The sequence below is a fragment of the Miniopterus schreibersii genome, assembly GCF_964146895.1.
Source record: "Miniopterus schreibersii genome assembly, chromosome: 2".
Lineage (NCBI taxonomy): Eukaryota > Metazoa > Chordata > Mammalia > Chiroptera > Miniopteridae > Miniopterus > Miniopterus schreibersii.
The window spans coordinates 183,811,048-183,838,695 of NC_138102.1; the positions used below are offsets into that span (position 1 = coordinate 183,811,048).

At 53.9% G+C, this 27,648-nt stretch overlaps 1 protein-coding gene and 1 pseudogene across 8 annotated transcripts; both read right to left on the reverse strand.

The window, feature by feature from the left end:
- Positions 1 to 938: 938 nt before the first annotated feature.
- Positions 939 to 25,430, reverse strand: A4GALT (alpha 1,4-galactosyltransferase (P1PK blood group)). 7 transcript variants are annotated; one of them, XM_081128862.1, is made up of 3 exons: positions 24,344 to 24,403; positions 4,415 to 4,556; positions 939 to 2,789 (listed from the first exon to the last, which is right to left on the reverse strand). In XM_081128862.1, exon 3 carries the CDS (start codon positions 2,742 to 2,744, stop codon positions 1,683 to 1,685), a length of 1,062 nt encoding a protein of 353 aa, XP_080984988.1. In that variant the 5' UTR covers positions 2,745 to 2,789; positions 4,415 to 4,556; positions 24,344 to 24,403; the 3' UTR covers positions 939 to 1,682. The 7 variants fall into 7 exon arrangements, with proteins under 7 accessions (XP_080984988.1, XP_080984987.1, XP_080984986.1 ...); XM_081128861.1 differs by lacking the exon at positions 24,344 to 24,403 and adding an exon at positions 25,353 to 25,430 and having other exon boundaries at positions 945 to 2,789; XM_081128860.1 differs by lacking the exon at positions 24,344 to 24,403 and adding an exon at positions 20,872 to 20,940 and having other exon boundaries at positions 945 to 2,789.
- LOC308553830 (peptidyl-prolyl cis-trans isomerase NIMA-interacting 4 pseudogene) lies at positions 22,079 to 22,475 on the reverse strand (annotated as a pseudogene). Its single transcript has one exon. The product of its transcript is annotated as a peptidyl-prolyl cis-trans isomerase NIMA-interacting 4 pseudogene (transcript).
- Positions 25,431 to 27,648: the final 2,218 nt, after the last annotated feature.

Consider the following 27,648-nt stretch of genomic DNA (forward strand, 5'->3'; position numbering starts at 1 on the left):
ATGCCTGGGGGCTGTGGGGCTAGAGGAGGGGCAATCAGGGAAGGCTTCCTGGAGGAGTCGTCAGCCTTATGGGAAGGAACAGGAGTTTGTTGGTGAAGATGGTTGGGAAGGGCACCGCAGGCAGTAGCAAAGGCATAGAGAATCAACCTGTGGACATTAGGGTAGGGAAGGGAGTCAAGAATACATAGTTTAGTGTGGATGGAGGGCAAAGCTCAAGGCTCTAGAGGGAGGTGGGGACAGATCATGGAGGGCCTTGAATGCTGGACCCAGGAGGTAGGCTTTGTTCCTTAGGAAACAGGGAGCCAGAGAAGAGTTTAGGGTGAGGGACTGACATGTATCTGTTTTATCTCTCTGTATGTTGACACATAGTAGACATCATATGATGACCAAGTGACTGACTAAACAATGCTTGACCCTAAGAGGTCATCTCACTTGTTTGAGTATATATAGTTATATGTATTATTTGTATTATTAAAGTAAAATTTGCTTATTCTAAAGAAAAATTAAGGTAGGTGAAATGTGGTTGGAGAAATGACATATAATCCATTGTTTGCATCAAAAACATCACCTGCTCTTGAATAAGCCTAGAGCCAGGGAACTCACCACCTTACCAGGCTGCCCAAGACCGTCTGCAGACAGAATCCAGAGGCCTCTAAACACTTCCCCCTCAGCTGGCAAAGCGCAGCACGCAGAGCCCTAGAGTTCCTGGCAGCACCCCCAGCCCTGCAGGAGGCCTTCTGCTGGACTGACCAGCTCTGAGGCAGCTTCAACACCAACCAGCTGGGGACTCACAGAGAGCAGATTTTCTGCTGGCCCAGTCCTTCCCATCTAGGCAGGGAAGTCACCTCCAGCCCCAGCGCTCCCCCATCAGCGGGACGGAGCTGAAAAGGGCTGTACTGTACGAGTGAGTGTGTTTTATCAATCACAAGGCACTGGATGTCAGTGAGTCACTTTTGTTATATTTATTATTTGCCTGTGTTTATTACCAGCAGGGTGGGAGTGTTTTCTTTAAAACGCTTTTCCCAAGCCAAAAATACTTCCATACCCCTCTGCCCCTAGAGGGGGCAGCTGTCACCCTTGCAACATCTGTGGAAAGAAAGGATGGGTGGCAGACAGGGCCTTCCCCAAAATGTTCCCCAGGCCAGCTCTGCCAGCCTGGGCCTCTAAAAAAAACAAAACCCAGGAAAGAGCAGAGCCCCACCCCGGGGCTCCAGAGGCTGGGTTTGCATACTGCTTGCTCTCCCAAGGCGGCCTCCTCTCATCTGGGGCCGCCTTCCTCTCCCCTTTCCTTGGGCTTCTCTGAGGCTGCTCCCATCACCTCGGCCCCAAATGGCCTGGCTTCCCGGCGATGCCTGGAACATGCTGTGATGTTCACAGCTCCCACGTGCTGTCCAGCAGACCCAGATGCTCCCCGGCTCCCTCCAGCTGATTCCGGCTGGGGGCCCCTTCCCGTACCACCTGTCACCTCTACCCTGAGACAGCACTCTGGCCGAGGGGTGTCCCACCAGCTTCACCCTGGCTTGAAGGGAGCACACCCCAGGCTCTGCAGCAAGTCCTCCAATAACAGCTCTTGAGCCACCAGTTCCCTGCTCCCCACCCCTCCTCTCGCCTCCCCGGGAAGAGAGGCTGGGGGCCCTTCTCCAACTGAATGCCGGGTACGCGGAGGGGGCCTGGCAGGCCCCTCACAAGTACATCTTCATGGCCTCGTGTGTCGTGGGGCAGTAGCGGGCGTGGAGCTGGGCCAGCAGCACCCCGGACGTGGCCTCGAGGCGCGTGCCCTGGCTCTTCTTGTTCCACACGTGGACGGCGTAGGTGGCATTGAGCAGCCGGGGCAGCTCCTCGGGGCTGATATCCTCGAAGAACTTCTTCCAGTTCTGCCAGGGGATGGGGTAGAAGGCCTCACAGGGCAGCGTGGTGACGCCCCGGCAGGCGTGGCTCTCAGCCAGGCTGCGGATGGAGCACCACTTCTTGAAGACGCGGGTGAGGAGCTGCGGGCCCTGGTGGCCCCAGACCCAGCCATTGTAGTGGGCCACGAAGTCGCGCATGCACAGGGCCATGAACTCGTGGTGGCGCTCGAAGGCCAGGAAGGCGCCGTTGAGGACGTAGCGGGACTGGGTGCCCAGCGTGTTGGTGAGGTTCCTCAGGCTCCTGAGCACGATGAAGTCCGTGTCCAGGTAGATGCCGCCGAACTTCCACATGAGCGCCAGGCGGGAGGCGTCGGACAGCACCGGCAGCGGGTAGGGCTCCCAGCGGCGCGGCGAGGCCGCGAACCAGGCTGCCAGCGGCGTGTCCCGGAACAGCGCCCGCAGGTCCAGCGGGCGCAGCTGCACGTTGGGGAAGCAGCCCAGCAGCGACAGGCCCAGGCGGCGGGGCAGCGAGGCGTTGCCGCCGGGCAGCCCCTTCATCAGGACCACCACCCGGGCGTCGGGGTGGGCCCTGGCGGCCGACTCCACCGAGCACATGAACAGGGAGTTGGGGCTGGTCCGGTCGGAGGTCTCCAGGAAGAAGATGTTGCCCGGAGGCGGGGGGCTGGAGGGCAGTTTGGGGGTCGCCAAGTGGGGGCAGGGGATGTTGACGGGCAGGTTGGAGAGCTGTCCTCCGCTCCCGGGCTCCCCAACGATGTGCCAGTAGATCATGATGGAGACCAGAAACATGAACTTGAAGCTGATGATGAACAGGGTACAGCCCCGCTGGCTTGGGGCGCCCCGCAGCAGCCACAGCAGGCGGTCCGGGGGCCTGGACATGGTCTCCCCGATGGCGCCTGGAGTTCCCAGCAGGAACTGGCTGGTCTGCAAGAGATGAGTAGCACATTCGGGCAGGCTGCTGGCCTACCTGACCCAAGAAAACCCTGCCGACAGACAGCAGCTGACGGTGACGCCGGTCACCGAAGCCCACAGGCCTGCCGGCTGCACAGAGCCCCCCCTCCTTCCTCACCTGGAAAATGGGAGCAGTGGGCCGTGCACTGAGGCCTAGGCCCTTTCGTGCTCTGCGACACACCTGTGAGCTCCCCAAGGACTGGGCCAGTGCCACCTATAACCTGTGGCCATCGGGGACCCGGGGCAGGGCCTGGCATGTGCAGTTGTCACAAGTAATGCCTTTGTCACAGGTATCTGCCTGGCCGAGCCTGGCCCCCTCAGCACGCTAGGCTGGCAGCCTGTGATCTGAGGCCTGGTGCACATACCCCACAGTCCACAAAGCAGGAGCTGGTCCAAGAGGGCGGACTGCCAAGTAGCCTTGGGGACCTCTGGCAGGGGCCCTGGGCACTGGCAGGCCTGGGTGCTGGCATGTGGGCCTGCTCACAGGCAGGACGGGTGAACTCTAGGCATGTGAGGATGCCTGCCAGGTCCTGAAGCCCTTGGCTCAGACACGCTGGGTCTCCTGGGCCCCTGGCTTCCCCAGCCCCTGCCCTGGCCTGTGCTTTTCCTAGACTCAGGGGAAAGGGACAGGGAAGTTGTGCTATAGTCCATGACCTTTGCTAGCACTGCTGCCCCTGGACTCTCACTCTCTCCGGGTAGTGCCCACTTGCCCAGCAGCCAGGAACACTCCTGGGTGCCCTGCAGGTGGCTGGGAGGCACAAGATAGGCTTGGGTCCGATCCCCAAGGGTGCGACTGTGTGAATGCCTGGGATGCAGGTGACCTCAAGTCTGCATGAAGCAGCTGTGAGACCTGGGGCAAGAAGCTGTCTGAGCCTCAATCTTCCCACCTGTAAGACGGGAACACTAGAACCCACTAAAGGGTTGCATGTATGTATGTATTCATCCATTCAATCAATATCGACTGCCTAATGCACATGCCAGGCAACCCTGTCAGCATTTAACATATATTAACTCATTAAACTGTTACACTACCCTAAGGGGTGGCAATCATCACCCCCTTTACAGGTGAGGAAACCGAGGCACAGAGAAGTCTGGTAACTCATGCAGAGTCCCACAATCAGCAAGTGGCAGGGTATGGGTCTGAACCCAGGCCACCTGGCTCCAGGGTCTGTGCTCTCACCACTGCGCCGTCCTGCCTGGGAGAGAGACAGTGCAGCCAATGCACAACCGTGCCTGGTGCTGGGGGAAGTCATGCACACTGGCCTGGACTCTGCTCACGATTAACAGAATCCGGCCCCCATTTACTCAGTGCTGAGTGCACAGTGCCAAATGCACACCCACTCTGGCCCTCAGCAACCCTGGGGGGCAGGGGGCAGTTGCATCGTTTCCACTTTAGAGGCAAGGAAACTTGGGCAGAAAGGGGTAGAGGGACTGGACACGGTCTGGGTCCACAGGGAGCCAGGGACAACCCCTCCCAGGACAGATGGGTCTCACGGCCAGAGAGTGGTGCCAGGAGCCTAGGACATGAGCCATTGGGCCTGGCCCTCCCCTAGGGCCGAGGGCAGGGAACCGTCACAACGTCAAGGGCTGGAACTGACCAGCTTGGGTGGCCCATGGCGGTGAGGTGGGGATCCGGGCAGCCTGGCAGGCCTCCTGTAGAAACGCCCTGGCTCAGCAGCCAACCTCCTCTGCCAACACGAACACGGCTCTTCCACATGCTCCCTGTGCCTGCAAATCCATCTGCAAAAGATGGTGAGAGACAGAGTGAGGTGGGCCATGAGCTCAAAGCACTGGGGCTCCTTTGTTCCTGGATTCCTGCGCCCCCTCGGCCCTGCCCTAGAGGAGCGCTCGGGCTGTGGGAGGCCATCTGAAGAGAGGCAAGGGTAACATACTAGGTGATGACTGCACTGCAGCAAAGAGGCCAGCAGAGCCCGGAGAAGGTGGCTTCCCGGGCAGGTGACACTGGGTGAAAAGGGAGTTGGCCAGATGGACTTCCGTAAAGTGCCATCAAGGCCGGTATGCCTTCTCTTCCCAGCGCTCAGCTCGATCCCTGGCACACAGTAGGCACACAGGCAAATGACTGTCTCATTCATTTGCTCACTCGGCAGCCAGGGGAACGTTGAAAATACATGGCAGTGTATGTTAACTGGACCTATTATGATCACTTGGTAGTATATACATACACTGAATCACTTTGTTGAAAGCAGTTATGTTATATGTTAACATATCTCAATAAAAAAGAACAGCTTTTCAAAAAACGAGAAACTACATGGCAGGCCAGCCATTCCTCTGCTCAGGTCCTGAGTGATGTGCGAGGTCCGCCAGGTCCTGGATGTCCCCCAACCCCTGACTGCCTTGCTCCTTTGCAGACCCATCCCCCCATCTCAGGGCCTTCGCACCTGCTGTTCCTTCTGCTTGGAACACTGTTCCCATAGGTCGTTCCCTCACCTCCTTTCACCTTCACTCAACAATCACCTTCCCATGGGGCCCTCCCTAGCTCCCCTAAAATTTCAACTCCCCCATCACTTCGTAGCCTCCTGTTGCAGTTTGTTCTCCCCGGTACTTATTCTAACATACTGTTCCTTTTTGTACTTGTTTGTGTTAGATAATTATTTGGAACATAATCCCATGGGACAAGTACATTTTTGTGTTTTATATGTTTTGTTCAGCATCTAGAGTAGTGGCTGACTCTTAGTATGTAGTCAGTAAACACTGCGTGAGTGATAGTGTAGGTAAGGAGCGAGTGGGTGAGTGACTCAATGAATGATTGGTGAATGAATTAATGAGTGAGTGAGTCAGTGAGTCAGCAAATCAACGAGTGACCAAAAGAACCGGTGAGGAAACTGGGGGTCAGAGTTGGTGAGCTGCCTGCCATAGCCCCTACCCTCACCCCCACCCCCACCGGCCAGGTCCTGAACGGTAGAGCCCTGAAGTAAACCAAGAACCTTGTGTTCCCTGCCCTGGTTTTTCCCGGCAGGGAGAGAGGCTATTCTGGTCCCAAGTATTCTCAACCCAAATGTGAGCCATACTGAGAAGCCGATAGACAGACAGCTGGACGGAGTGAGGCCCTGGCTGCTTGAGGGCCCGGCGGCACTGGGGTGATCTGGCTCTGCCATGGTGTGGAGTTGGAGAGGCAGGACGTGCCACTGAGCCAAGACTGCGATAGCTGAGGGTGCCAGATGCGAGAAACACCGTATTTGGTGTTGGAGCCCAGGAATAGAACCTGTGTATGGGCCAAGTTGGCCACAGCCCAATACCCATGTGACCTGAGGCCCAAAACATGCTCCTGGCCCCCGGGATGGGCCTTGCAGCTGGGGCCGAAGGCCTGGCCCTCGTCAAATAAGCCTGGCACATTGCTGCCACCACCTCCTCCTACCTCCCGGCCTCCCCCTTCCAGCCCTGCACCGGGGAGGCATTTCCAGTTAGCACGTTAACTGTGCTTGCACCCCTGCTCTAAGCCCGTCTGTGGCTCCCATCATTATAAACCCCAGGATCTCTCTCAGGCAGAAAGTGGGAGTGAGAAGTGATGACTGGTGAAGGCAGGAGGGCCTCGGGCCTCACGGACCCCTGCTGGCCTCCCACCTGGCACTTGTCACCTCTTCATGGCCAACACCCACCTCTGCCTCCACAGTGGGGCACTCCATTTCTGATCCTCTCTGGGCTCCCATGTCCAGCCCAGCACTGGGTGACCATGACCCAAACAGAACCGAGTCACAGGGATGGTCAGACCTGGTCCACACCAAACCCCACTGCTGGGCTGGGTACTGACCAAGGGGCTCCCAGGATGCCAGAGATTCCAATGGGGGTACAGAGGTCAAGAGAAGGAAAGGGGCTCAGCCAAGGTCCCACAGCAGTAGGGGATGGAGCCTGCATGGGAACCTGGGCCTCGAGTGGGGACAGCTCAGGGAGCCCCTCCTGTCCCTCTGCAGGGTTGTCCCATACCCTTGAAGGCTTCTGCGAGGCGCTGCCGGAGGCAGGCGTCCCAGAAGTCAACCCAGAAAAACGTGCAGCTCCCTGTATTAGTTTCCCACAGCTGAAAGTTTGGGGCTCAAAACAGGCACCCGTTTTCTCACTGGTCAGGAGGGCAGAAGCCTGAAATCCAGGCGTCGGCTGGGCCCCACTCCCGCTCGGGCTCTAGGGGACACTGCTCCTGCCGCTCTCAGCTCCTGGTGGCTCTGAGCTCCTGAGCTTGTGGCCTCAGCCCTCCAGCCTCTGCCTCCGTCTTCACATGGCCTCTCCCGTGTGTCCGTGTCTTCCCCCCTCTGTCTCTCAGAGGACACTTGTCATGGGATGTACGGCCCGCCTGGGTGACCCAGGATCATTCCTTATCTTTAACGTACCATGTGCAAAGACCCTTTTTCCAAATGAGGTCACATTCACAGGTTCTGGGGGTGAGGACAGGGCATGAGGCCACTGGTCATTCCACTACACCCCCTCTTTTCTTTGTCTCTGTCCTGGCGCCTCAGAGCCACCTCATGAAGAAGGTATAAAAAATCAATACCTAGAGCTTCCGGTCACCCCTGAGGGGTCTGCTGTCTCCCCTCCTCCCCCAACCTTTCAGGGCAAACAGGAATATATTATTTCTACTCAAGAAATAAGAGTGGCAGTCATTAGAAGGTGACGATCCTGGTAAAGATGGCTGTTTTCAGAGCAGAGCTTACAAAACGCTCCTCCTCAAAGCCTGTCGCACGTCCCACAGCCATGGAGCGGGCAATGGCTGTCCTCTGCGGGAGGTGACGAACGTAGGGAGGCGGAGGCTCCTTTCCCAACAAGAATAAGGCAGCAGTAAGGAAGAGGGCAGATTCTCGATTTCCTCTCCCATGGATGTCACACAGAGCAACAGGGGTAAGAAAACAGAAACCACAAGCTACGGCTTTAGGGAAACTAGGGCAAGAAAAACCCATTCACTTCAAATCACGTGTAAGTGTGGCCCCAACCGCCTGAGGCCAGCAGATGAGACAGGGATGTGGGGGAGGACTGTGGGGTGCAGAGGGCTCTCAGCAGGGGAAGGTCCCAATGACCCTGGGGGCGGGTGGGGCTCACTGCTGAAGGCAGGCTGCCTCTTGAACCAGGTTGGGTTCGAAGAGGCAAAAGAGGAGTTGATCTGGAGAAGGGCACCTTTTAAAGGAACAACCCGTTCCCGTGAAATCAGAGGACAGAGCCTTTCAGCAGAGAAACCCAGAGAATTATTCTGGCCTCTCCCAGTTTCCACCATAACTTCCTGTTGATGGCCGGTCCAGGAAAATGCAAACAATTCAAATATAGGAAAAAAATTGTCGAAAAAATAAACATGGCATCCGTGCAAAGATTCCATATTGGCGCGCAATGAATAAAAACCCTGACCCATAATTACAGCATGAGGTTTAAAAACGGCAAAACCAGAAGGAAGACCAAAGGGCAGAAATACAAGAAGCAGAGAACTGGACAAAGGGGTGCGAGACAGAAGGACGGCCTGTGAACACTGGCAGATCTCAGGAACGGAGTGAAAGACAAAGATAAAGACATTTCAGAAGTGAAGACCAAATTACAAGAAATATAAGGGAGAACAGACTCCATACAAAGTGTGGTTAGAAATGCCCTGGCTAGCGTGGCTCAGTGGTTAGAGTGTGGACCCTCTGACTGAAGGGTCTCGGGTTCGATTCTGGCCAAGGGCATGTACCTCGGTTGCAGGCTCGATCCCCAGCCCCGGTCAGGGTGCGTGTGGGAGGCAACCAATCGATGTGTCTCTCTCACATCAATGTTTCTCTCTCCCTCTCCCTCTCCCCCTTCCACTCTCTCTGAAAAGCAATGGAAAAAATACCCTCAGGTGAGGATTTAAAAAAAAAAGTGAACAAAACTAAACACAAATAGTCAAGGAGATCCAAGAATTCAGGAAGAAGAGAAACAGATAGAGAAGATGCGTAAAGGAGATCCAACAATGGTATAACCGGAGTTTCTAAAGGAGAAAACTCAAAACAACTGAACAGGAGAAATATTTAAAATTATAATTCAGGAAAACTCTCCTGAAATGGGGAAGACTTGATTTCATGAATTGAAAAGGTGCACCATGTACTATGGAACAATGACCTGGAATGGTGAATCCCAAGACATATTCTAGTAAAATGACTGGACTTTAGAGATACAAACATAAATCTTCGGGCAGCTACAGAAAAAACTCAAGCCGTCAATGAGGAAGAGAATCAGGCTGACGGCGGCAACACTCAAGGGCAGAAGATAGTAGAGCAACGCCTACAGGACCGCCAAGGAAACTGAGTCAAGGACACCGCCAAGCTGTCCTTTAAATATGAGGGTTACACACCAATAGTTCTGAAGTATCAGGACTTTGGCAATATCGTTCCCGTGAGGAAACTGAGGCATAAGCTTCAACCAGCCAAATGGTTGAATAACTTCGGTAAGAGTACTGACGATATTTAACTGTGGCTTAAAAAATTTAAAGGGTGGCCCGGCTGGGTGTGGCTCAGCGGTTGAGCATCGACCTAGGACCCAGGAGATCCAGGTTCGATTCCCGCTCAGGGCACGTGCCCGGGCTGCGGGCTCCATCCCCAGTCGGGGGCGTGCAGGAGGCAGCCGATCAATCATTGATATTTCTCTCTCCCTTCCTCTCTCTGAAATCAATAAAACATACTTTTAAAAAAATGTCAGTAAGGAAGAGGGAAAGAAGGGGGAAAGTGAAATAAGATTAGCGGTTGCCGCACCTTCACTTGCTAAAAGTGTAGACATATTTAAAGTACACGGGTGACTCCCAAGAAGGAAAATTCTACCTTATTTCATTGAATCTATTAAGAGGAACTGTTATGTAGCTGCACCATTATGTCATATACCACTAAAAGTAAAAAATGCTGCCAATTAAACGATGTCGCAGGGCGTTCTTATTCTAGAGGATTTTTATTTTGAAAGAAATGTTTAGTCGGATTTCTAAATCACCTATCGCTCTTGTGCAGACATAAGAAGAAAAATGAAATCAACTGGGCAGCATGTTCCTGAAATGCACCGTTAAAACCTGATCCTTGGGAGTGACTTCGACCGTGTCACTGAGGCCTGCGTTTCCCACACAGGACCATCTCCTGCGCCATCGGCTGCGGGCGACGTGGCATCTCTTAGAGGAGTGCTTCACCCCCGTCTCCAGAATTTCCTTCCCGGCTGCTGACACCTCTTTTTTTTTTTTTTAAATATATCTTTATTGATTTCAGAGAGAGGAAAGGAGAGGGAGATAGAAACATCAATGATGAGAGAGCCATTGATCGACCCGGCAACCCGGGCATGTGCCCTGACCGGGAATCGAACCCCGATCGCCTGGATCCCAGGTCGACGCTCCGCCGCTGAGCCACGCCCGGCCCGGCTGCTGCCACCTCTTCTTCAGGTTTTTGTGTCACTGCACAGGTAAGCAATGGCAACCGTCATGCACACTACCTGACTGAGCTTCCAGAGGCATTAGAATGAAAACACAAACAAACAAAAAACACACAAACCCTTAGAATCACTCGAGACGGTGTCAGCTAAAACGGGGAGTGACCAGAGAAAGGGGGGACGGGGGAAACAAGTTACACTCGCTGTTCACAGAAGCGACAGAGAGAGGGGACTAGGAATATCGTAGAGGCATAAATGTGAGTGTAGCCGCTGGAACAAAAGTACGAGCTTTCCTAAATGTCAGGGGGCTACACCATTTTTTTTAAAGTGAAGAAAACGGCCCACACTTGGAAGAATAAAGAACAGAGCCCTCCCACGCGCACAAAGACATACAATGCACATACGCGCACAACAGGACAGAGAGACCGGAGACATCGGCCACACCGGTAAGTGAGTAGGTTTAGCTCGCTGATCTCTTAAAAAAATATTTTTTCCGTTACGATCCCAAGTAAAATCCAACTCCATCCTTCATTCAAGAGACAGACACCTGCCCTAGCGGGTTTGGCTCAGTGGTTAGAGCATCAGCCGGCGGACTGAAGGGTCCCGGGTTCGATTCTGGCCAGGGGCACGGACCTCGGTTGCAGGCTCGATTCCCGGCCCCGACCCGGATCCCCGGCCCCCACCCGGATGCATGTAAAAAGCAACCAAACATCGATGTTTCTCCCCACCCCACCCGCCCCTTCGCTCTCTCTGAGAAAGCAATGGAAAAAAGCCCTCGAGTGAGAATGAAAGAAAAAAAAGAGAGAGAGACGTGTGTCAAACCAAGTGATCTAGTGTGGTTGACAGTAAACTAATGAGCAAAAGTAAAGAAATACAAACAAAAACAAAGCTGGGGCCAGAATCTTAATTCCAGGCAATGCGAATCCGAGCCGAACATCCCTAAGTGAGCCAAGGCAGGCCATTCACAATGCCCGGTGTGCAATTCACACGGTCCAAGCACTGCAGCAATGAGCGGGCGGAAGGAGTCACAGGGACCTAGACAGACAGACGGAAACACGCCAATGAGGCTGTAAGTCACCTCAGCCCAGGCAACATGAAACAGATCAAGCAAAAATATGAGTTCAGGAAATCAAAATAAAATAATCAGTCACGTACTACAATACAGCAAACTCTCTATGCCAAGAATAGTGTACTTTCTTTTCAAGAGCTGACAGAACATTCACGAAAACGGAAAACCTCAAAGACATCTGAAAGTACAAAAAATACCGGTATTTTATGATCACAAGGCAGAATGACTATAAGGTTATTTAAAAGTGCAGAAGTTGAGCCCGGCTGGGCGTGGCTCAGCGGTTGAGCATCGACCTAGGATCCAGGCGATCGGGGTTCGATTCCCGGTCAGGGCACATGCCCGGGCTGCAGACTGCAGCCGATCAATGACTCTCATCATTGATGTTTCTATCTCTCTCTCTCTATCTTCTTTCCTCTCTCTGAAATCAATAAAGATGTATTAAAAAATAAATAAAATTATTTTTAAAAAAAGTTCAGAGGTTGAAAAAAAAATAAAAACCTCTCTTGGATAATTTAATATTTAGATTTTTAAATATTATTTCATTTTTCTTATTTATTTATTTATTTATTTAAATTTTTAAAAAAATTAATTTCAGAGAGAGAGAAACATCAGTGATGAGAATCATTCATCGGCTGCCTCCTGCACGCCCCCTACTGGGGAACGAGCCTGCAACCCAGGTAGGTATGTGCCCTGACCCGGAGTTGAACCATGACCTCCCTCCAGGTTCATGGGTCAACACTCAACCACGGAGCCAGGCTGGCCAGGCATCTTGGACAATCCTTGAATCAAAAGGGAAATACAACTGAATTTGTAGGATTTCCATAAAACCACCATAATCAAAACACCATGAATCTAAATCTATAGGCTACAGCTGCAGCAGTCAGAAAAATATATTTTCCAAATCACGTAACAATTACAACAGAACAGATAAAAAATAAACACCAGAGTAAAAATATTAGAAAAAGAACCATAAAGTAAACAGAAAGAATAAGGGAAGAATTAATAAAGATTGAAGCAGAAATAAATTAGGAAACAGATAAGCCATACAACTGAGAAATACGGCAAAAAGCTTGCTCTTTGGGAAAAAATTCAATAAAATATATAAACCACCATTAAACCTAATTAAGAAAACAAGGGACCACGAGGAAAGCAAACTAAGAAATGCCAAATGGGAAAGTCACCGAAGAAGGAAAGGAAAAACATTTTAATCATAAGACAGTACTTTGCAAATAAAATTTAAAACCTGAAAAAAGTAATTTCTAGACAAACACAATAAATCAAGACTGTTCTTGGAAGAGACAGATCATCCAGACAGACCAACTTTCACATGAGAAACAGGATTATAAGAGCATTAAGAAACAAAAGCACCAGCCCTGGCCAGTGTGGCTCAGTTGGCTGGTGTCCTCCCATGTACCCAGAGGTGTCTGGTTCTATTTCTGGTCAGGGCACATGCCCAGGCTGCAGGCTAATCCCCAGCAGGGAGCGTGCAGCAGGCAGCCAGTGATGGGATTCTCTCTCTCTCCCCCCTCCCTTCTCTCTCTCTAAAATCAATAAAAGCATACTTTAAAAAAAGAAAAAGAAAGAAAAGCACCAGCGCAAGATATTTTTAGAGGATAATTCTAGAAAACTCTCAAATAACAGAAACCTGGTGATTTAAAAAGTGTTCGATAGCAAAATACAGAGAGAAAACTTTGAAAAACTTTTCAAGTATAATGGATATGAAAACCTGGAAAAGATTTCATAAGACACCCTACTGACCAATATCACTTATGAATATTATTGTAAAAATCCTAAATGAAACACAAGCAAATGGCCTGGGTTCAGTGCTTCAGCGTCAACCTATGAACCAGGAGGTTGCTGTTCGATTCCCGGTCAGGGCACGTGCCCGGGTTGCCAGCTTGATCCCCAGTAAGGGGTGTGCAGGAGGCAGCCGATCAATGATTCTCATCACTGATGTTTCTCTCTCTCTCTCGCTGTCCCTTCCTCTCTCCGAAATCAAGAAAAACATATTAAAAAACAAACACACAAACAAATGGAACTCAGCAGCATGTTAAAAGACTATAATATCAAAATTAAGTGGGGTTATTCCCAGAATGCAAGGACGGCTCAGCATTAGGAAGTCGTTACTATAATTCATCATATTCTAAGGAGATCTAAGGAGAAAGATCACACTGTCTCCCCAGACATGCTAAAAATCATTCTGGATAAACGAGGAATCAGTGGACACTTCCTTAACCAAATGCTCTATCACCACCACAGCCGGGAGCTAGCTTCCCACTTGCGGGCACTCCTCTGAAGACAGGAGAAAAAAGGAAAAGGCACCCCTCACCATCACTAGTACCAGAGGCAGTCGTCCAAGCAATTCGACAAGAAAAAGAAATCAGAGGTATATAAAAAAGAATAGAAATTGTTTACACTGTTGGTAGTTCCACAAAATATTACCATATACCTGGACAAGTCAAGAGAAACTACTGAAAAATTACAAATCATGAAAGAACACTGGAACATAGTAAGACACGCACTTAAATATGAGAAACAAGCAGTCAGAAGCAGAGGACACGGTGAAAAAGAGGCCCCGACTTTCGACAACCATCCTAATACTGAGGGTTCAGCTTCACAACAGGTGTTCAAAATCTATGCGAGCAAACCCTGAAAGTCCCTGTAGGACACAAATTAAACTTGAACAAACGGAAAGAGAAAGCACGTTCTTGGATAGAAGGCAGCTTCATAAAGATGTCAATTTTCTCTAAGCCAATGTATATAAACTGTGTGTGATAAACTGTGTGTGATCCTGGAATTGGACATATCGATTCTGAAGTTCACATAGAAAAATAAACAAGCGAGCGCGTACAGGAAAACTCTGAGAAGGAAGAACAAAGGAGGAAGGACTGGCCTTTTAGATTGCGACACATCCTATACAGCTCCAATAATTAAAACAACACAGTCACCCGGCCCGCCTGGCTCAGGGACTGAGCATCGACCTAGGATCCAGGCCATCGGGGTTCGATTCCCGGTCAGGGCACAGGCCCGGGTTGTGGGCTCGATCCCCAGTCGGGGGCATGCGGGAGGCAGCCGATCAATGACTCTCTCATCTTTCATGTTTCTCTCTCTCTCCCCCCTCTCCCTTCCTTTCTCTGAAATCAATAAAGATATATTAAACACACACACAAAAAAAACCCCCAAAACAACACAGTCCTATGAACAGCCAAATGGGGCAGTGAAACCAAAGAAATCACAGGAGTCATGTGGCACTTGCACAGCCAAAAAGGGCAGCATCTCCGATCAGCAAGGCAGACGGAGCTTTTAATACAGATGTTGGGCAACTGGCGTAGCTTCTGGAAGGAACAGGAACAAGCCGAGTTCATACCTCAGAACATGCCCCAGGAAAAACTCCCAACGTAGAACAACAACACTCATAAAAGTTCAGAACAAAACTGGGTGAATTTCTTTATACCCTTAGAGTTGGCAAAGTTTTCTGAATTATGTATGAAATCCAGAAACCATAAAAGCAAACATGAGTAAACTTGACTCCTTAAAAAAAGTAAACTTCTCCACGTCTTCCCCCCCAAAAGACCAGCAAGAAAATCGAAATTATACATGCAAAAAAAAAAAAAATGACCCTTGATCACATTAGCAAGATTGAGGATCTTTGTGCTAGTAAGAGAAATGCAAATGGAACACTCAGATAGCATCTCTCCCTGCCCACCGGCCAGAGCCAGAGCCTGGACACATTCCTCAGGAAAGGCTGGGGGGGAGCAGGGCCTCACGCGGGGCTGGTGGGCGGCCAGGGCCCCCCACGAGGGCAGGTGACCCTCATCTATCAGAGTTACAGACCCAGTGACCCTTCGTCACGCGATCCCCCGTGACCTTATCCTACAGAGAAGGGCCATCTGTACGGGTCACAGATTTGTTTGCAATTGCAAACGATTAAAACTACCCTCAAGGTCTTTCCTGGAGGAACTGACTCAACACACGGCGACACCGATAGCGGGGAGAGCGGTGTCAGCGGGCAGGGTTCAAGGCCGCTTTTACTCAGTGTCGAGTCCCACGTGGCCAGCACAGACCCCAGCACATTCGTGTTTTTTAAATGACTAAGTTAATGATTCCTAAGCGGCCCCCAAAGCCGGGACCGACTGTGGTCACTGACCCCGGGCAGTGCCATTTGCCAACTGCACACCATGAGCGATGCCGATGACAACCGTGAGTCGCTTCGCTGGTGTGTCCTGCCCCACGGTCCAAGGGCACCAGCAAAATAAGGCGGCACCCGTGGGCCCTTCCTATGGAAGGACCCGAGGGTGCGCCAGCCCCGAGAGAGGAAAGGGGACCTTCCCAACGCTGCATGGCTAGTCATCGCGCCGAGGTTCCTCTGTCCCCAGGTCGCGGACCCTCCTTCCTCCCCTGAGGCCATCCCCCTTGCCGGTCACTCCAGCTCTGTACTGGAGGCTGGACTGAAGGTCGGGCTGCCTGGGGTGGCTTCTCCTGGTCAGAATGAAGTCACCCTGCCCGACCTTCAGGCTGAGTTCAGGGAGCAGCAAGTCGCCCTGAGTCCGACCTCTCACCCATTTGCTCTGGGCACGTGCACTGCCCACCCCACCCCAGGGCTTCCTGGTGTCCCGGGCTGGCGAGTATGGGCAAGTTTTCTGCACTGGTCACTTGCTGTTCCCAGGGATCACAGAGGCATACGCAGCGGGGAGAACGCGATCAGATAAAATCATGTTTGGCAAACGAAATGCCCACGGGAGTGGCATCTGAAAATTCTGGCTTGAATGAGGAGTCCTGAGTTCACTCCACTTGGAAGACAGTTCCCATGCTGCCTCACTCTCCTTTCTTACTGTATTCAAGATAAAAAAATAACTGGCAGCAAAAGAGAGTGCCACCCCACCTCCCACCCCGGGCACACAGCATTGCCCAGGTGGGGCGTTTGCATTTTGAACAGTCTCTGCTAAGAGGATATTGCCTGAGCACCAGGCCTGGTTTCTATCTTTTACACACTTGCTCTGTGACCTTGGAGCACGACCCTCCCCCCTATCCTGAGCCTCTATTTCTTCATCCGTAAAATAAAGAGCTTGGAAAGGACAATGTCTAAGGACCTCTCTCGAAAGACCTTCTGAATCTGGTCTCTGGCACCAGTTCGTCCATTCCATCAGAAGCAGTCATCACTGACCTCTCTGGACAGGGTATCTCAGGGCCACCTGCCCCGTGGTGCCAGGCCAAGAGCAGAGACAGATCATGAGGCTGCAGGATGGTAACTAATGCACAGGAGGGTTCTCGCTCAACCTCATGAAAAAGTCATCTTGGAAAAAAAAACCGGTCAAGCCCTCGACATCATTCCCAGCACTTTGATCATTCATGCAACAAATGCTTGAGTACCTACTATGTGCCAGGGCCCACTCCAAGGTCTAGAAATACACACAGCAGTGAACAAAGCAGACAGAATCTTTGACTTCGTTCATGGAGCTGACGCTGTAGTGGGAGAAAACAAATACCTCAGGGATGAGACGTGCTACAGAGAAAAATGCAGCAGGAAAACTGGGCTTGTGTGTGTGTGATACTTTATACAGAATAGTTTATGGACTGCCTCTCTGAAAAGCTGACATTTGTGCAAACCTTAGGGGTATCTGGGCAAAAGTGTCCAGAGTGGGGAAACTGTGAGTGCAAAGGCCCTGGGGCCATGTGCCCAAGGTGTTGATGGAACAACAGGGTGAGCAAGGCAGGGCAGGGGGATACCAGGAGAGGAGGTCAGAGAGATAACAGAGAGGCAGGGCCATGGGGCAGGGGGGCCCGCTTGGGGCCACTGGAAGTTGTTGTCTGATTGGGAGGAGGTGCTACTGGGAGATTTTGAGGAGGAAAGGGTTATATAGTGTGACTTACCTCTTATTGCTGCTTTTTGAGACTAAACCACAGGGGACATGTGGCAACAACAAAGCAGTTAGGAGGTCACTGTGATAATCCTGGGGGAGGGAGAGGGAGGGGGAAACAGGGGGAGGACCTCTCTTCACACAGATTTCTCCCACCTCTCTCCCTCTCCAGCCAGCCCACAGCCACAGTGCAGTTCAGGTCTCTCCGTCCGTCTCTGTCTCTGTCTCTGTCCCTGTCAGGACCCACTACGCCAGCCTCCTCCCTGGCTTCCTGCCTCACCCCACAATGCCAAGGCCTTGTGGGTACTTCCCCTCAGCCCTGGCCCCTCTCCAGGCCCACAGCCTCCAGACCAGCCGCGCTGACCTCCCCTGTGCCGCTCAAGCCATCCGGCTCTGGGAATTCCAGGTTTTTCCAATAAGCTCTTTCCTCTTCCCAAAATATCCCCTCTCCCGCCCCTGCCCAGGAACCTCCTAACCATACTACAGAGGAAGAGCCTGCCATTTGCCAAGAACAAACCACGTGCCAGGCAACCCTGCCAACCCCAGCTTACTCTGTCTTCACGGCTACCACTGCGGCCCCATTTTACAGAAGACAAAGGTGTGTGAGGACCCACCAAGACAGAGGCAGGCCCCTAGGCCCCGGGGCAGGACAAAAGGCATACATGAGTGACTCAGTCAACTGCAGAAGGTGGAGGCAGTTCCAGGAATTAACCTGACGAATACCAGGTGCACTCCAGCTTCAGGCACCTGTGATTGAGAAACATCCTGAGCCCACCCTTCCTAAAGAATTTATAACCCATGTAATTTTGTAACTGACAATAATTGCTTGCTCACTGTAGCCCTATATAAGCTTGTGGGAAATTTAGATCAGGGTTCGAGTCAGAATTCCACTGCGTTGGATACGACCGAACCCCAGCTAGCTGGAATAAAAGTCCCTTTTGCTGTTACATTATCAGCTCTGGAGTGATTGTCTTTCCGCCGCATCGGGGATCTGACTCTCGGACGTAACAGGTGCACTGAGGAAAGGCACCTTCCCAGCACCACCTGGCCAGTCACTGCGGGCGGCAGGGTTTGTCGGCCCTCAAGTCCCAAACCCTCCCTCTCTGTGAGTCTCTCCTGACCCACGTGAGCAGAGCAGTCACCTTCAGGAAGCCGCCGGGATCTGCGCCCATGCAGAAGGCAACCAATTGACGTGTCTCTCTCACATCGACGTTTCTCTCTCTGTTTCCCTTCCTCCCTTCCACTCTGTCTAAAAATCAATGGAAAAAAATATCCTTGGATGACAATTAACAAAGGAAAGAAAAAAAAAGAGTAGGTGAGTGCCCAGCACTACCCCCAAACCCTGGGCCTCGCCCACAGCCTCGGCCACGGGCAGACCCTCGGAGTCCCTGGGGTGCGTCCCAGTGGCAATGACCAGGGTGAATTTGGCCCCGGAGTGAACTGGGAGCCGAGGAGCTGCCCACCCGGCCTGAGACTGTAACTGACGCTGAATTAGGGGGGGCCTGGCGCACAAGAGGCACCCCGTACACGTCCGATGATGAAGTGATGGGGGAGAGAGGAAAACCCTCCGATATTCCCCGTGCCTTTGACGACGACGGTTACACTTGCAAGGAAAACCAGCTCTCCTCTCCGGCTCAAAGCCACCAGGTCCCAGGAATCCGAAGCCTCTGCAATATGCGATTCCCTCGCCCCAAAAGTCCCTCCGCCCTCCCCTGGCCAGCAACCTCCTCACCATAATAGGCAAGGAGAGTTGCCATTTGCCAAGAGATCACTAAAATGCTCTGACAGTTTTATTCCTGGCTGTGAGGCTAATGGATGGGTTTTCCTCTGTCTTCATACCTTGGAATATTGTTTGTATTTGCACAGCGTGAATATACCAACTTCTAGCCAACTTTTTGCACCCAGTCTTAATAGAGAGGTTGCATGCGTGGGGGGGGGGGGTGTCCAGTCGCCGCCCTGTCCTCACACCTCCTGCTTCACTCTTTATCTTGATGACATTTGGAGCCACTGAAGACCAGAGAGAGGGGCAATGTGACTGCCAGTCTTCCTGTGGCCTTTGGTGTTTTTCTCTCTGGTTCTTTTCTGATGCCTCCCTTGACACAGGGCTGTGTTTACCCAGAGCCGAGCGCGGGAGACACACAAAAGGAGATCCTGGTCCAGGTGCTGTTCGGCACCTTGTTTATTTTTCATTTAAAAAGAGGCTGGGCCCCTGGGACCCAAAGCTAGGTGGGGGTGTTGCACAACTGTGCACATTTCCTAGGACTCATCTGCCGTCCGGGTGCGATGTACGTAAATCAGACCTGAAAAAAGCTGCCTGCAAACACACGCTCTGCCCTTCACGTGTGTCAATAAATCTCGCTCTGCGCCCTGCTTCCCGGGGCTCCAGCCTACCCGCTCACGCGGCAGCCGGGCCTTCCCGGCCTACTCCCGTCTCCGCTACTGGAAGCGTGCCTGCCCCCTTTCTGCTCCCGCGGACAGCGCTGCGGTGAGCATCTAAGTGCGTGCACCTGTTTTGAGCACCCCCTTCATTATCTCTATGGGACCGTTTCCTAGAAAGGAGCCAGCGAGTCAAAGGAAATGTAATTTAAGGTTGAGATGCGGATCTCTAACTGGTCTCCAGAACGTTGTGCTTTTTTTTGTTAATCCCCACCTGAGGATGTTTTTTCCATCGATTTTTAGAGAGTAGAAGGGAGAGGGAGGGGAGCATGAGAGAGAGGGGTGGAGTGGGGGAGGCAGAGAGAAACACTGATGGGAGAGAGACACACGGGTTGGTTGCCTCCCGTATGAGCCCCGGTCGGGACTAGGGATCGAACCTGCGACCCTTCGGTACTCAGGCTGACGCTCTAACCACTGAGCTGCACCAGCCAGGGCTCCCCAGAAAGGTTTTAAAAAGTCCACATTCTCTCCAGGGTCGGGGTGTGCCCACCGCCCCATCCTCTCATCACAGGAGGGAGGTGGGAGGCTGAGTTAACATACGTGGAAAGCTTCCCGTCAGGCACGGGGCTACGTGACCTAACAACGGTGTACATTTTCTAAGGGCTTACGGGGCACCGCACTGGTCGAAGTGGTTTTTATGCATTAACTTGCTTAATTGTCCCAATCGTCCTGAAGAAACCGAGGCACAGCTGGGATTCAAACCCCCTTTGCCAGATAAAAGGAGTCTGCCTGTCGCCCAGTCCTGTTCACCTGGGACGGCACTGGCTTAGGGGCCCAAGCCTCACTGTGACAAACAAGAGGTGCTTGACTCCGAGTCTCAGTTTCCTCATCTATAAAATGGGAATAACAGCACAGGATGGCCGAGAGGGTAATGAAGTGTCTGGTACCTAAGGAGGGCTGTTGGTAGAAGCCCACCCTCAACCCGGGGGGGGGGGGGGTTTGCCCTGGAGACCCTGGGAGGGAGCAAATGAAGCCAAGAGACAACTGGAGGGTGGGAGGGGACTCCCCAGGCTCTGTGTCTACACCTGGGCCAATGGCGTCTGCTCTTTCAATCAAGGCTGTTCACAGATTCTTCTGTTTCACTCCCCGGTGCCTGTCCACCTGGCTCCCCGTTTGCCAGCTCAGACTTCGGGTAAGTGTGACATGCAGGAGGCTGCTTGCTTCTGGGGGGCAGCTGCTGGTGGGCGCCAGTTCAGGCCCCGGGGAGGGTGTGCAGCTGCCGGCCTGGAAAGGAAGGGGCTCTCCTAGGCCTGTGGGGGCTTCTGCCTGGAGCTCCTGGACCCACTGGGGTCCATCCAGAAAGAAGGCCAAGAAAAGCAGACGGGAGAGGAAGGGACAGACTCACCAAGTTCCAGACTGAGGAAGAGGGGTGCCGCTTCCCGGTATCCACTAGGAACGGAAGCCCGAGAGGGAGGGTTCTCAAGGGCACGCAGCTGGTGCCAAGAGAGGGGAGACTTTGAGCCCAGCCCTGCTGCCCGTCAGCTGACTGCTCCAGAACAAGGCACTTCTCCTCCCTCGGGGAATCTGTCAAAGGGGGTGGTAACACCTGCTACTTCCCAGGGCAGCAGGGAGGGTTCCAGGGGACCAGGCCCGCAAACAGCACAGGGAGCTTGGGGACCTCAGGTCCAGAAAACCCTCTCTTTCCACCGATGCTTTTCTGCCTCCCTGTCTAGGAAGATCAAAGCCAATTTATAAGGTGTCCTCCCAGCCCCTCCCTCTCTCTTCCTGTCCTCACCAGCTCAGGTCCCTGTAGACCAGGGAGGGACCCCTCCCACCTCCTGCATCCCCTGGGACCCCAGTCTATGGACCTGCCCCTCCTCCTCAGCTGATCCCTCTTTTGGCTCTTTCCCATCAGCTCATAAATGTCTTCCTTATCAAAATGCACACACACAGATCAAGTAAACTAAAAATTAAAAACATGCTCCTTAAACACACTAGCAGCAGCAAAAATAAAAGCTAAACCATAACCTGGGAGAAGATGTGGGCCACAGAGAGACAAGGGGCGAGGACCTCACTGATGAGCTCGAACACACAAAGGGCCTGGCCCGGTCATTCATAATCTTTGACCCAATAATTTCATTTCTAGGAAATAACAAGAAACGCACACTCACAGCCCCAGGAAGCAAGCACAGTCCCTCTGGAGAGCCAGCTGGCTCTAGGTGCAGCCCTTCGAGAGGCTCATAGAATGCTACCAAGAGACATCTAACAACATATAAACACGTATGAATTCAATGCATTATCTAAAAGAGCCAGACATAAAAACATATGAATTCAATGCATTATCTAAAAGAGCCAGACATAAAAACCCTACATGTCAATGAGATGCATTAACTGAATGACATAACAATATGTGAGCGTTGAAAAATATAAAAAACAAGGCTGAGAGAGGTGAGGAATTTGAAACATTTATACAGTCAATATACTTAAATATGGAAAACAGTGTTTTAAAAGTCTGGAAAAAGGGCAAACGTTAACACTTGTTATCTCCACGTGATACAAATATGGAATTTCCTCCCCTACATCTTTTTTTTTTTTCAGTGTTCCATACTATTTTATTTTCTGCCTTCAGCCATAATAATATGATATCCAAATTTTGTCTTAACTGGAGGGTCTGTAAACACAGGCTTGTCCAGCCCACTTACAGGCAAAGCAAACGCTGCTTCTTGAAATGGTCCCACCATGGAGCCTCCGGTCATCCAACCCAAGTCGCCCCCTCGCCTGGCTTTATCTTCACTATATTGTGTGGCCACTTCATTGAATCTCATTCCAGACTTTAACTTCTCCAAGGCTTCCATGATTTTTCCATGTTTTTCACACAAAATGTCTCTGACCTTTACTGCGTTGCCACCGCCTCTGGGACCCTGAGACTTCTTGTCAGAACTGTCACTCCCAGAGGCTACACCCCCTTTACCCCCCTTTTCCAGAACCTCTTTTTCCTTTAGGAGGCATCTAGGAAACTGGACATTGAGCTCTCAACTGTGACAGTTGCCCTACTCCCCCCCCTTACTTCTTTTACTTAATTCCTTCAAGCAACATTTAAGGAACACCACCCCTGACGTGCCTGCCAGGCCGGCCACCAGCTTCAGGCGAGGTTACTTCCCCCCAGTGAGACTGAGAAGTTGTCCCCACACCTGGGAAGTCCTGCATGAGTAGGAAGTGCACTCCAGAGAGCACCGCGGGGACGCACAGGCCTTAGGTGTAGCCACCCACCCTCAGCCCAGAGAACCAGGAGGGGCAGGGGGAGGCGAGGGTGGGGAAGAGCCGTTTCCACCCTTCTCACTTCCCTTTTTCATCGGGCCCCTTGTTCCAGCCTTGCTGCAAATGTCCCAGGCAGCCGCCCCGTCTCACTCGGCCCTGGTCCCAACTCAGACCTTGGGGGGCTTGCATCCCCTGCTGCCCTGAGTGCTTGGAGATCTGTACCCGGGTCCCCCATGGCCGGGTGGCTTTGGGAGTTGCCGGCTGGGGCTGATGTGATGGGTCACAACCTCCTGATGTCCCAGTAAGGTGAGAGACTGCTGACCCTGTCACATAGCGGGCCGGGGCCATCACACACACACAGACCCCCCCGCACAACCCCACTAGCCTACACAGCTAGAAGGCTTCGAACGGTACAAGGAAACAAAACACGTTTTTAAGAACTTCCATCCTGAGATGTCCCGGCAGACGAGCAGGGACAGGCACCCCAGACATGAGGCAAACGAACCCCCAACCCCCGGAGGACTCTGGGGAGGACTCCGTGTCCCCTCCCCTCCCCTCCCCTCCCCTTTCCATTTGGGCCTGATCTAGGGGCTCTCCGTGGGAGATCTCCATGGAGGGGTGTAGTCCTGGGCGGCCTGGGCCCTCTGTCCCTTCTTTGAGAGGATGTGACAAAGGGGGAGCCCTGGGGCAACGGCAGGAGAGAGCAGGGGGGCCAGACTGGGTGACACCAGCCAGGTGCTCCACGACGTTTCAGGAGTAACCACGGGGCAACCGTTCAGTGTGGGGGAGACCACGAGGGTCCTCCTGAGACACGGGTGGGCGCCGGGCAGCGGACACGGATTTTTTTTTTTTTAATCGTTACCCGAGGATATTTTTTTCAGAGGGAGGGGGGGCAGGGATGGGGGGAGGGAGGGGGGGCAGGGATGGGGGGAGGGACGGATGGGAAGAGCCACACACCGATTGGCTGCCTCCTGCAAGACCAGCCGGCAACCAGGTACCTGCCCCGGGCCAGGGTCGGCCCTGGGGCGCTTGGGCGCGAGGGCTCCCGCCCCGCTCGGGGCGCCTGCCAGGGAGGGAGCGGCCTGGACCCTCCGGGGCCCGGCGAGGAGGGGGACCTCCACCCCCGGCGCGCGCGGGGAAACTGAGGCACGGGCCCTGCCCGCGGCACCGGCCCCGAATCCGGAGCGGGGAGCCCCGACTTTTTCCGACTCCCCAGCGCCTCCCGGGCCGGCCCCCCACCTGGAGAGGGGGCCCGTCCCCGCCGCGCGCGGCGACGCCGCAGCATCTCCCGCCCCGCAGCCCCTCGCTCCCTCCCTCCCTCCCTCCCTCCGCCCCCGGGACGGTCCGCGCGGGGCCCACGCTGGGCGCGGGCTGCTCGCCGCCCCCCGCCCCCCCCCCACCGTCGGGCCCGGCCGGTCGGGCCCCTCCGAGGGCTCCGGGGCGGGGCGCCCGGTCCAGCCGCAGCGCCCAACGTCGGGGCGCAGCGGGGCGGCGGCGCCGCGCCCAGTCGGCGCGCTCGGGTGTCCCTCCGGACAGGTGGCCACCCCGTCCCTCCGCGGGCGCCCTCCCCGCCCGCCCGGCCGGACCCCGCCCGCGCGCCCTCCGCGTGGCCCCGGTACCTCGGGCTCCCGCGGCGGCCGGCGGCCGACAGCTCGGCGCGAGCCCCGCAGCCCGGCGGCCCGGGGCGTGGTCACGGGCCCGGCCCCGCCCGCCGCCCCCCCGCCGAGTCCCCGCTTCCCCGCGCGCTCCGCGGCCGGACGGCACGGCCCGCGGCCCCGAGGCGTGCGCGCTCCTGCGTAACCCCATCGCCCCACTGAACAGATGGGAACGCTGAGGCCCGGGGCGGTTAAGTAACCTGGACATCACGCAGCTGCGAAGGGGCAATGGCAACATTTGAACCGGGCCTGCCTGATGCCACCGCCTGGAATGTATTTATCAACCTCCCCGTAGCCCCCCCCCCAACTGCGACCAGGTGCCACAGGCTTTGCCTGCACCGTCCGCCCGGTGTGTTATGGTCACAGCTCCCCGGGGCCTCGCTGCTGCCCGGTCCTTCCCCAACCCAGCCTCCTGCGTGCGGGCCTCACTCCTCCCCGCCCACCCTCTCCCTCCGCTGATGCCGGGGCCACTGATGACATAGAGACCCGCCACCCCGGGCCCCAGGGGCAGCCTGGCACTTAGAGGGTGCTCCCTAATTGTCCTGTGAATGAGGGAATCAGGAGGAACTTCCTACCAGGGCCAGGCTGACCCCACACCTCCTGCGCTGTCCTCGGGACCCCTCCCTTCAAGCCAACGCAGATCCAGCAATTCTGCCCCGGCCCGGCATTCCCATCAGCCTACAGGTGTTACTTCTTCCACCTTAAAACCAGGGCAAGAAAACAGAAACCCCCCTAACGACCCCTCTGCCCCCTCCAGCTGGTGCTTCCTCGCTTTCTCCCCTCTACAGCCCAAGTCCAGCAGTTCTCCCCACCCTGTCTGCAGGCTCTCTACTCTCGTCCTCCCCTATAACCCCTCCAATCTAATTCTTGCCCCCCCCCGCCCCCCCCCTCCACTAAACCTGTCATCTTTTGGTCCCAGTGATGTCTGTGTTGCTGGGTCCATGCTGAAGCTCCATCGTGGTCTTACTGATACCTCCAGTATTTGTCAAGGCCGCCGGCTTCCTCCTCTCTGAAGCACCTTCCTCTCCTGGCTTCGCAGACACCAGTACAGACTGGCCAACCCCCAGTCTCCTCTATGGACCCCCTCCCCTCCCCACCCTCTAAAGTTTCGAGGGCCCCATGCTGAGTTCTTAGCCCTGGTGCTGTCCTGCAAGCCCTGGGGCTTTTGGAGACAGTCTCAGGTGACGCCCAAGCGGGGCCTGCAGCCACACTTCTCACCCCACCCCTTGCCCCAGTCCCGAGACTCTCCCCAGGCTGAGTGCAGGGACCTCCTCTCACTGGTATTCCTGCCTCTCCCACTTCCCTGTCCAAACATCACCAGGGGGGAGAGGGTGGAACCAGTCAGATCACATCCCTGCTCTGCCCCAGCTGCCCCAGCCAGGCCTCACTGAACTCAGAAGGGCCCTGGCTTCTGCCTCTGACCTCACCCCTTTTGTCTCCATCAGGGACCCTGCCCAGACACATTGGCTCTAACCCCCACCCCCACGCCCCAGGGCCTGTCCTCTGGCTGCTCCTCTGCCTGGAACAGCCTTGCCCAGATACTTAACCCAGCTCTCTCCCTCACCCCTCCTTCAGATTCAAGCTTCAATGGCAGCTCCTCTGATCTCTCTATTTCAAGCCGGACTCGCCCATCCTGCACCCCCCACCGCCTTCCCTCCTTGACCTTCCGCGTACACTTATCACCAGGTGACGTGCTTTATGTTTCAGTCATGCATTTATTTCGTCTCCGATCTCCTGCGCTGGAATGTGAGCTCCACAGGGGAGAGGTTCCTGCTAAGCTAGTCACTGCTGTCTCTCCCTCCTGGAACAGTGTCTGGAACAGAATAGCCGGGCACTCGACACGCATGTGTGGATTGAAAAAAAACCCGCATCCTTTCACCATTAGTAATATTCACAATGCCTTTTCTTTATATTGGCTTTTTCATTCCAATAAATGTATTTGAAAAGGCAACTTTGGCCCTGGCCGGGTAGCTCAGTTGGTTAGAGGGTCATCCCAATATGCCAAGGCTATGGGTTCTATCTCTGGTCGGAACACATACAAGAAGCAACCAATCACTCTAGCTGGTTTGGCTCAGAGGTTAGAGCGTTGGCCCTCAGACTGAAGGGTCCCAGGTTCGATTCTGACCAGGGGCGTGTACCTCAGTTGCAGGCTCGATCCCCTGCCCCAGTTGGGGCGTGGGCTGGAGGCAACCAGTGGATGTGTCTCTCTCACATCGATGTTTCTCTCTCTCTCTCTCTCTCTCTCTCTCTCTCTCTCTCTCCCTTCCACTCTCTCTGAAAAGCAGTGGAAAAAATATCCTCAGATGAGTATTTAAAAACACACACACTGTAACCAACGAATATGCAAATAAGTGGAACAACAAACCGATGTGCTCTCTCTCTCTGCTCTCTCTTGCTCTCTCTCATCAATAAATACAAAATCTTTTAAAGGAAACTTTGTATCACTGCCCTAGAGAGAACACCACTACCGCTAATCTAGAACAGAAGGCAACAGTAGAAATGAGAATAAAGCAATGCTCTCAGGCCCTGAGGATCTCATGGCTGGTCTGAGAGCTGAGCCCCCTCCTGCCCTCTCCTTGCTATAGCGTGAGATTCACAAGGTGGCGCAGAGGGGCATTCCAGATCAGCACCCGGCGACTCCTTGCCCCGGACCTCCGTGCAGCAGAGGGATTAGAAGAGAACTGAGAAGGAAGTGGCTCTCTCCTGTGAGCCACTTGGGCTGTTCCCAGCCCCACAAGCTCTTCCTGGCTCTCCCAGGGGAAACTGCCTCCTAGCAGCTTATCTGTCTCACAACAACACTCTGAGGTCATGCTGTCCTTCCCCAATTTACAGATGAAGAAACCGAGGCCGAAATGGGGACTTGCCCAAGCTCCCAGGGCAGGTTAAGGTAGGCAGAGATTGGCATTCAAGTTTACCTGACCCCAAGCCCTCGGCAGACTCTGAGGCCAAATCTCTTCTAGTGACCTGGCCTAGCTGTTGGGGGGGGGCATGGAGGAAGAGGCCCCGCTCTGGCCTCAGTTTACCCATCTGTAAAGTGCTGCCGGGGACACAGAGCCTGGCCATCCTGGGTCTTCCGTAGAAGTCTGGGAGAGAGACGTGTCCTTTCTGCTGCATGGGCTCTGGGTGCACAGCCTTTCTTCTGGACTAGGAGTGGGGAGTGTGTGCACTAGAGCTTCATGGTGTCTCCCAACCACAAGAGGAGGGTCCATCTCAGAACAGAGCCCACCCCGAGGAGGCCGAGCCCTGGGTCACACGCAGGGGAACTGGGC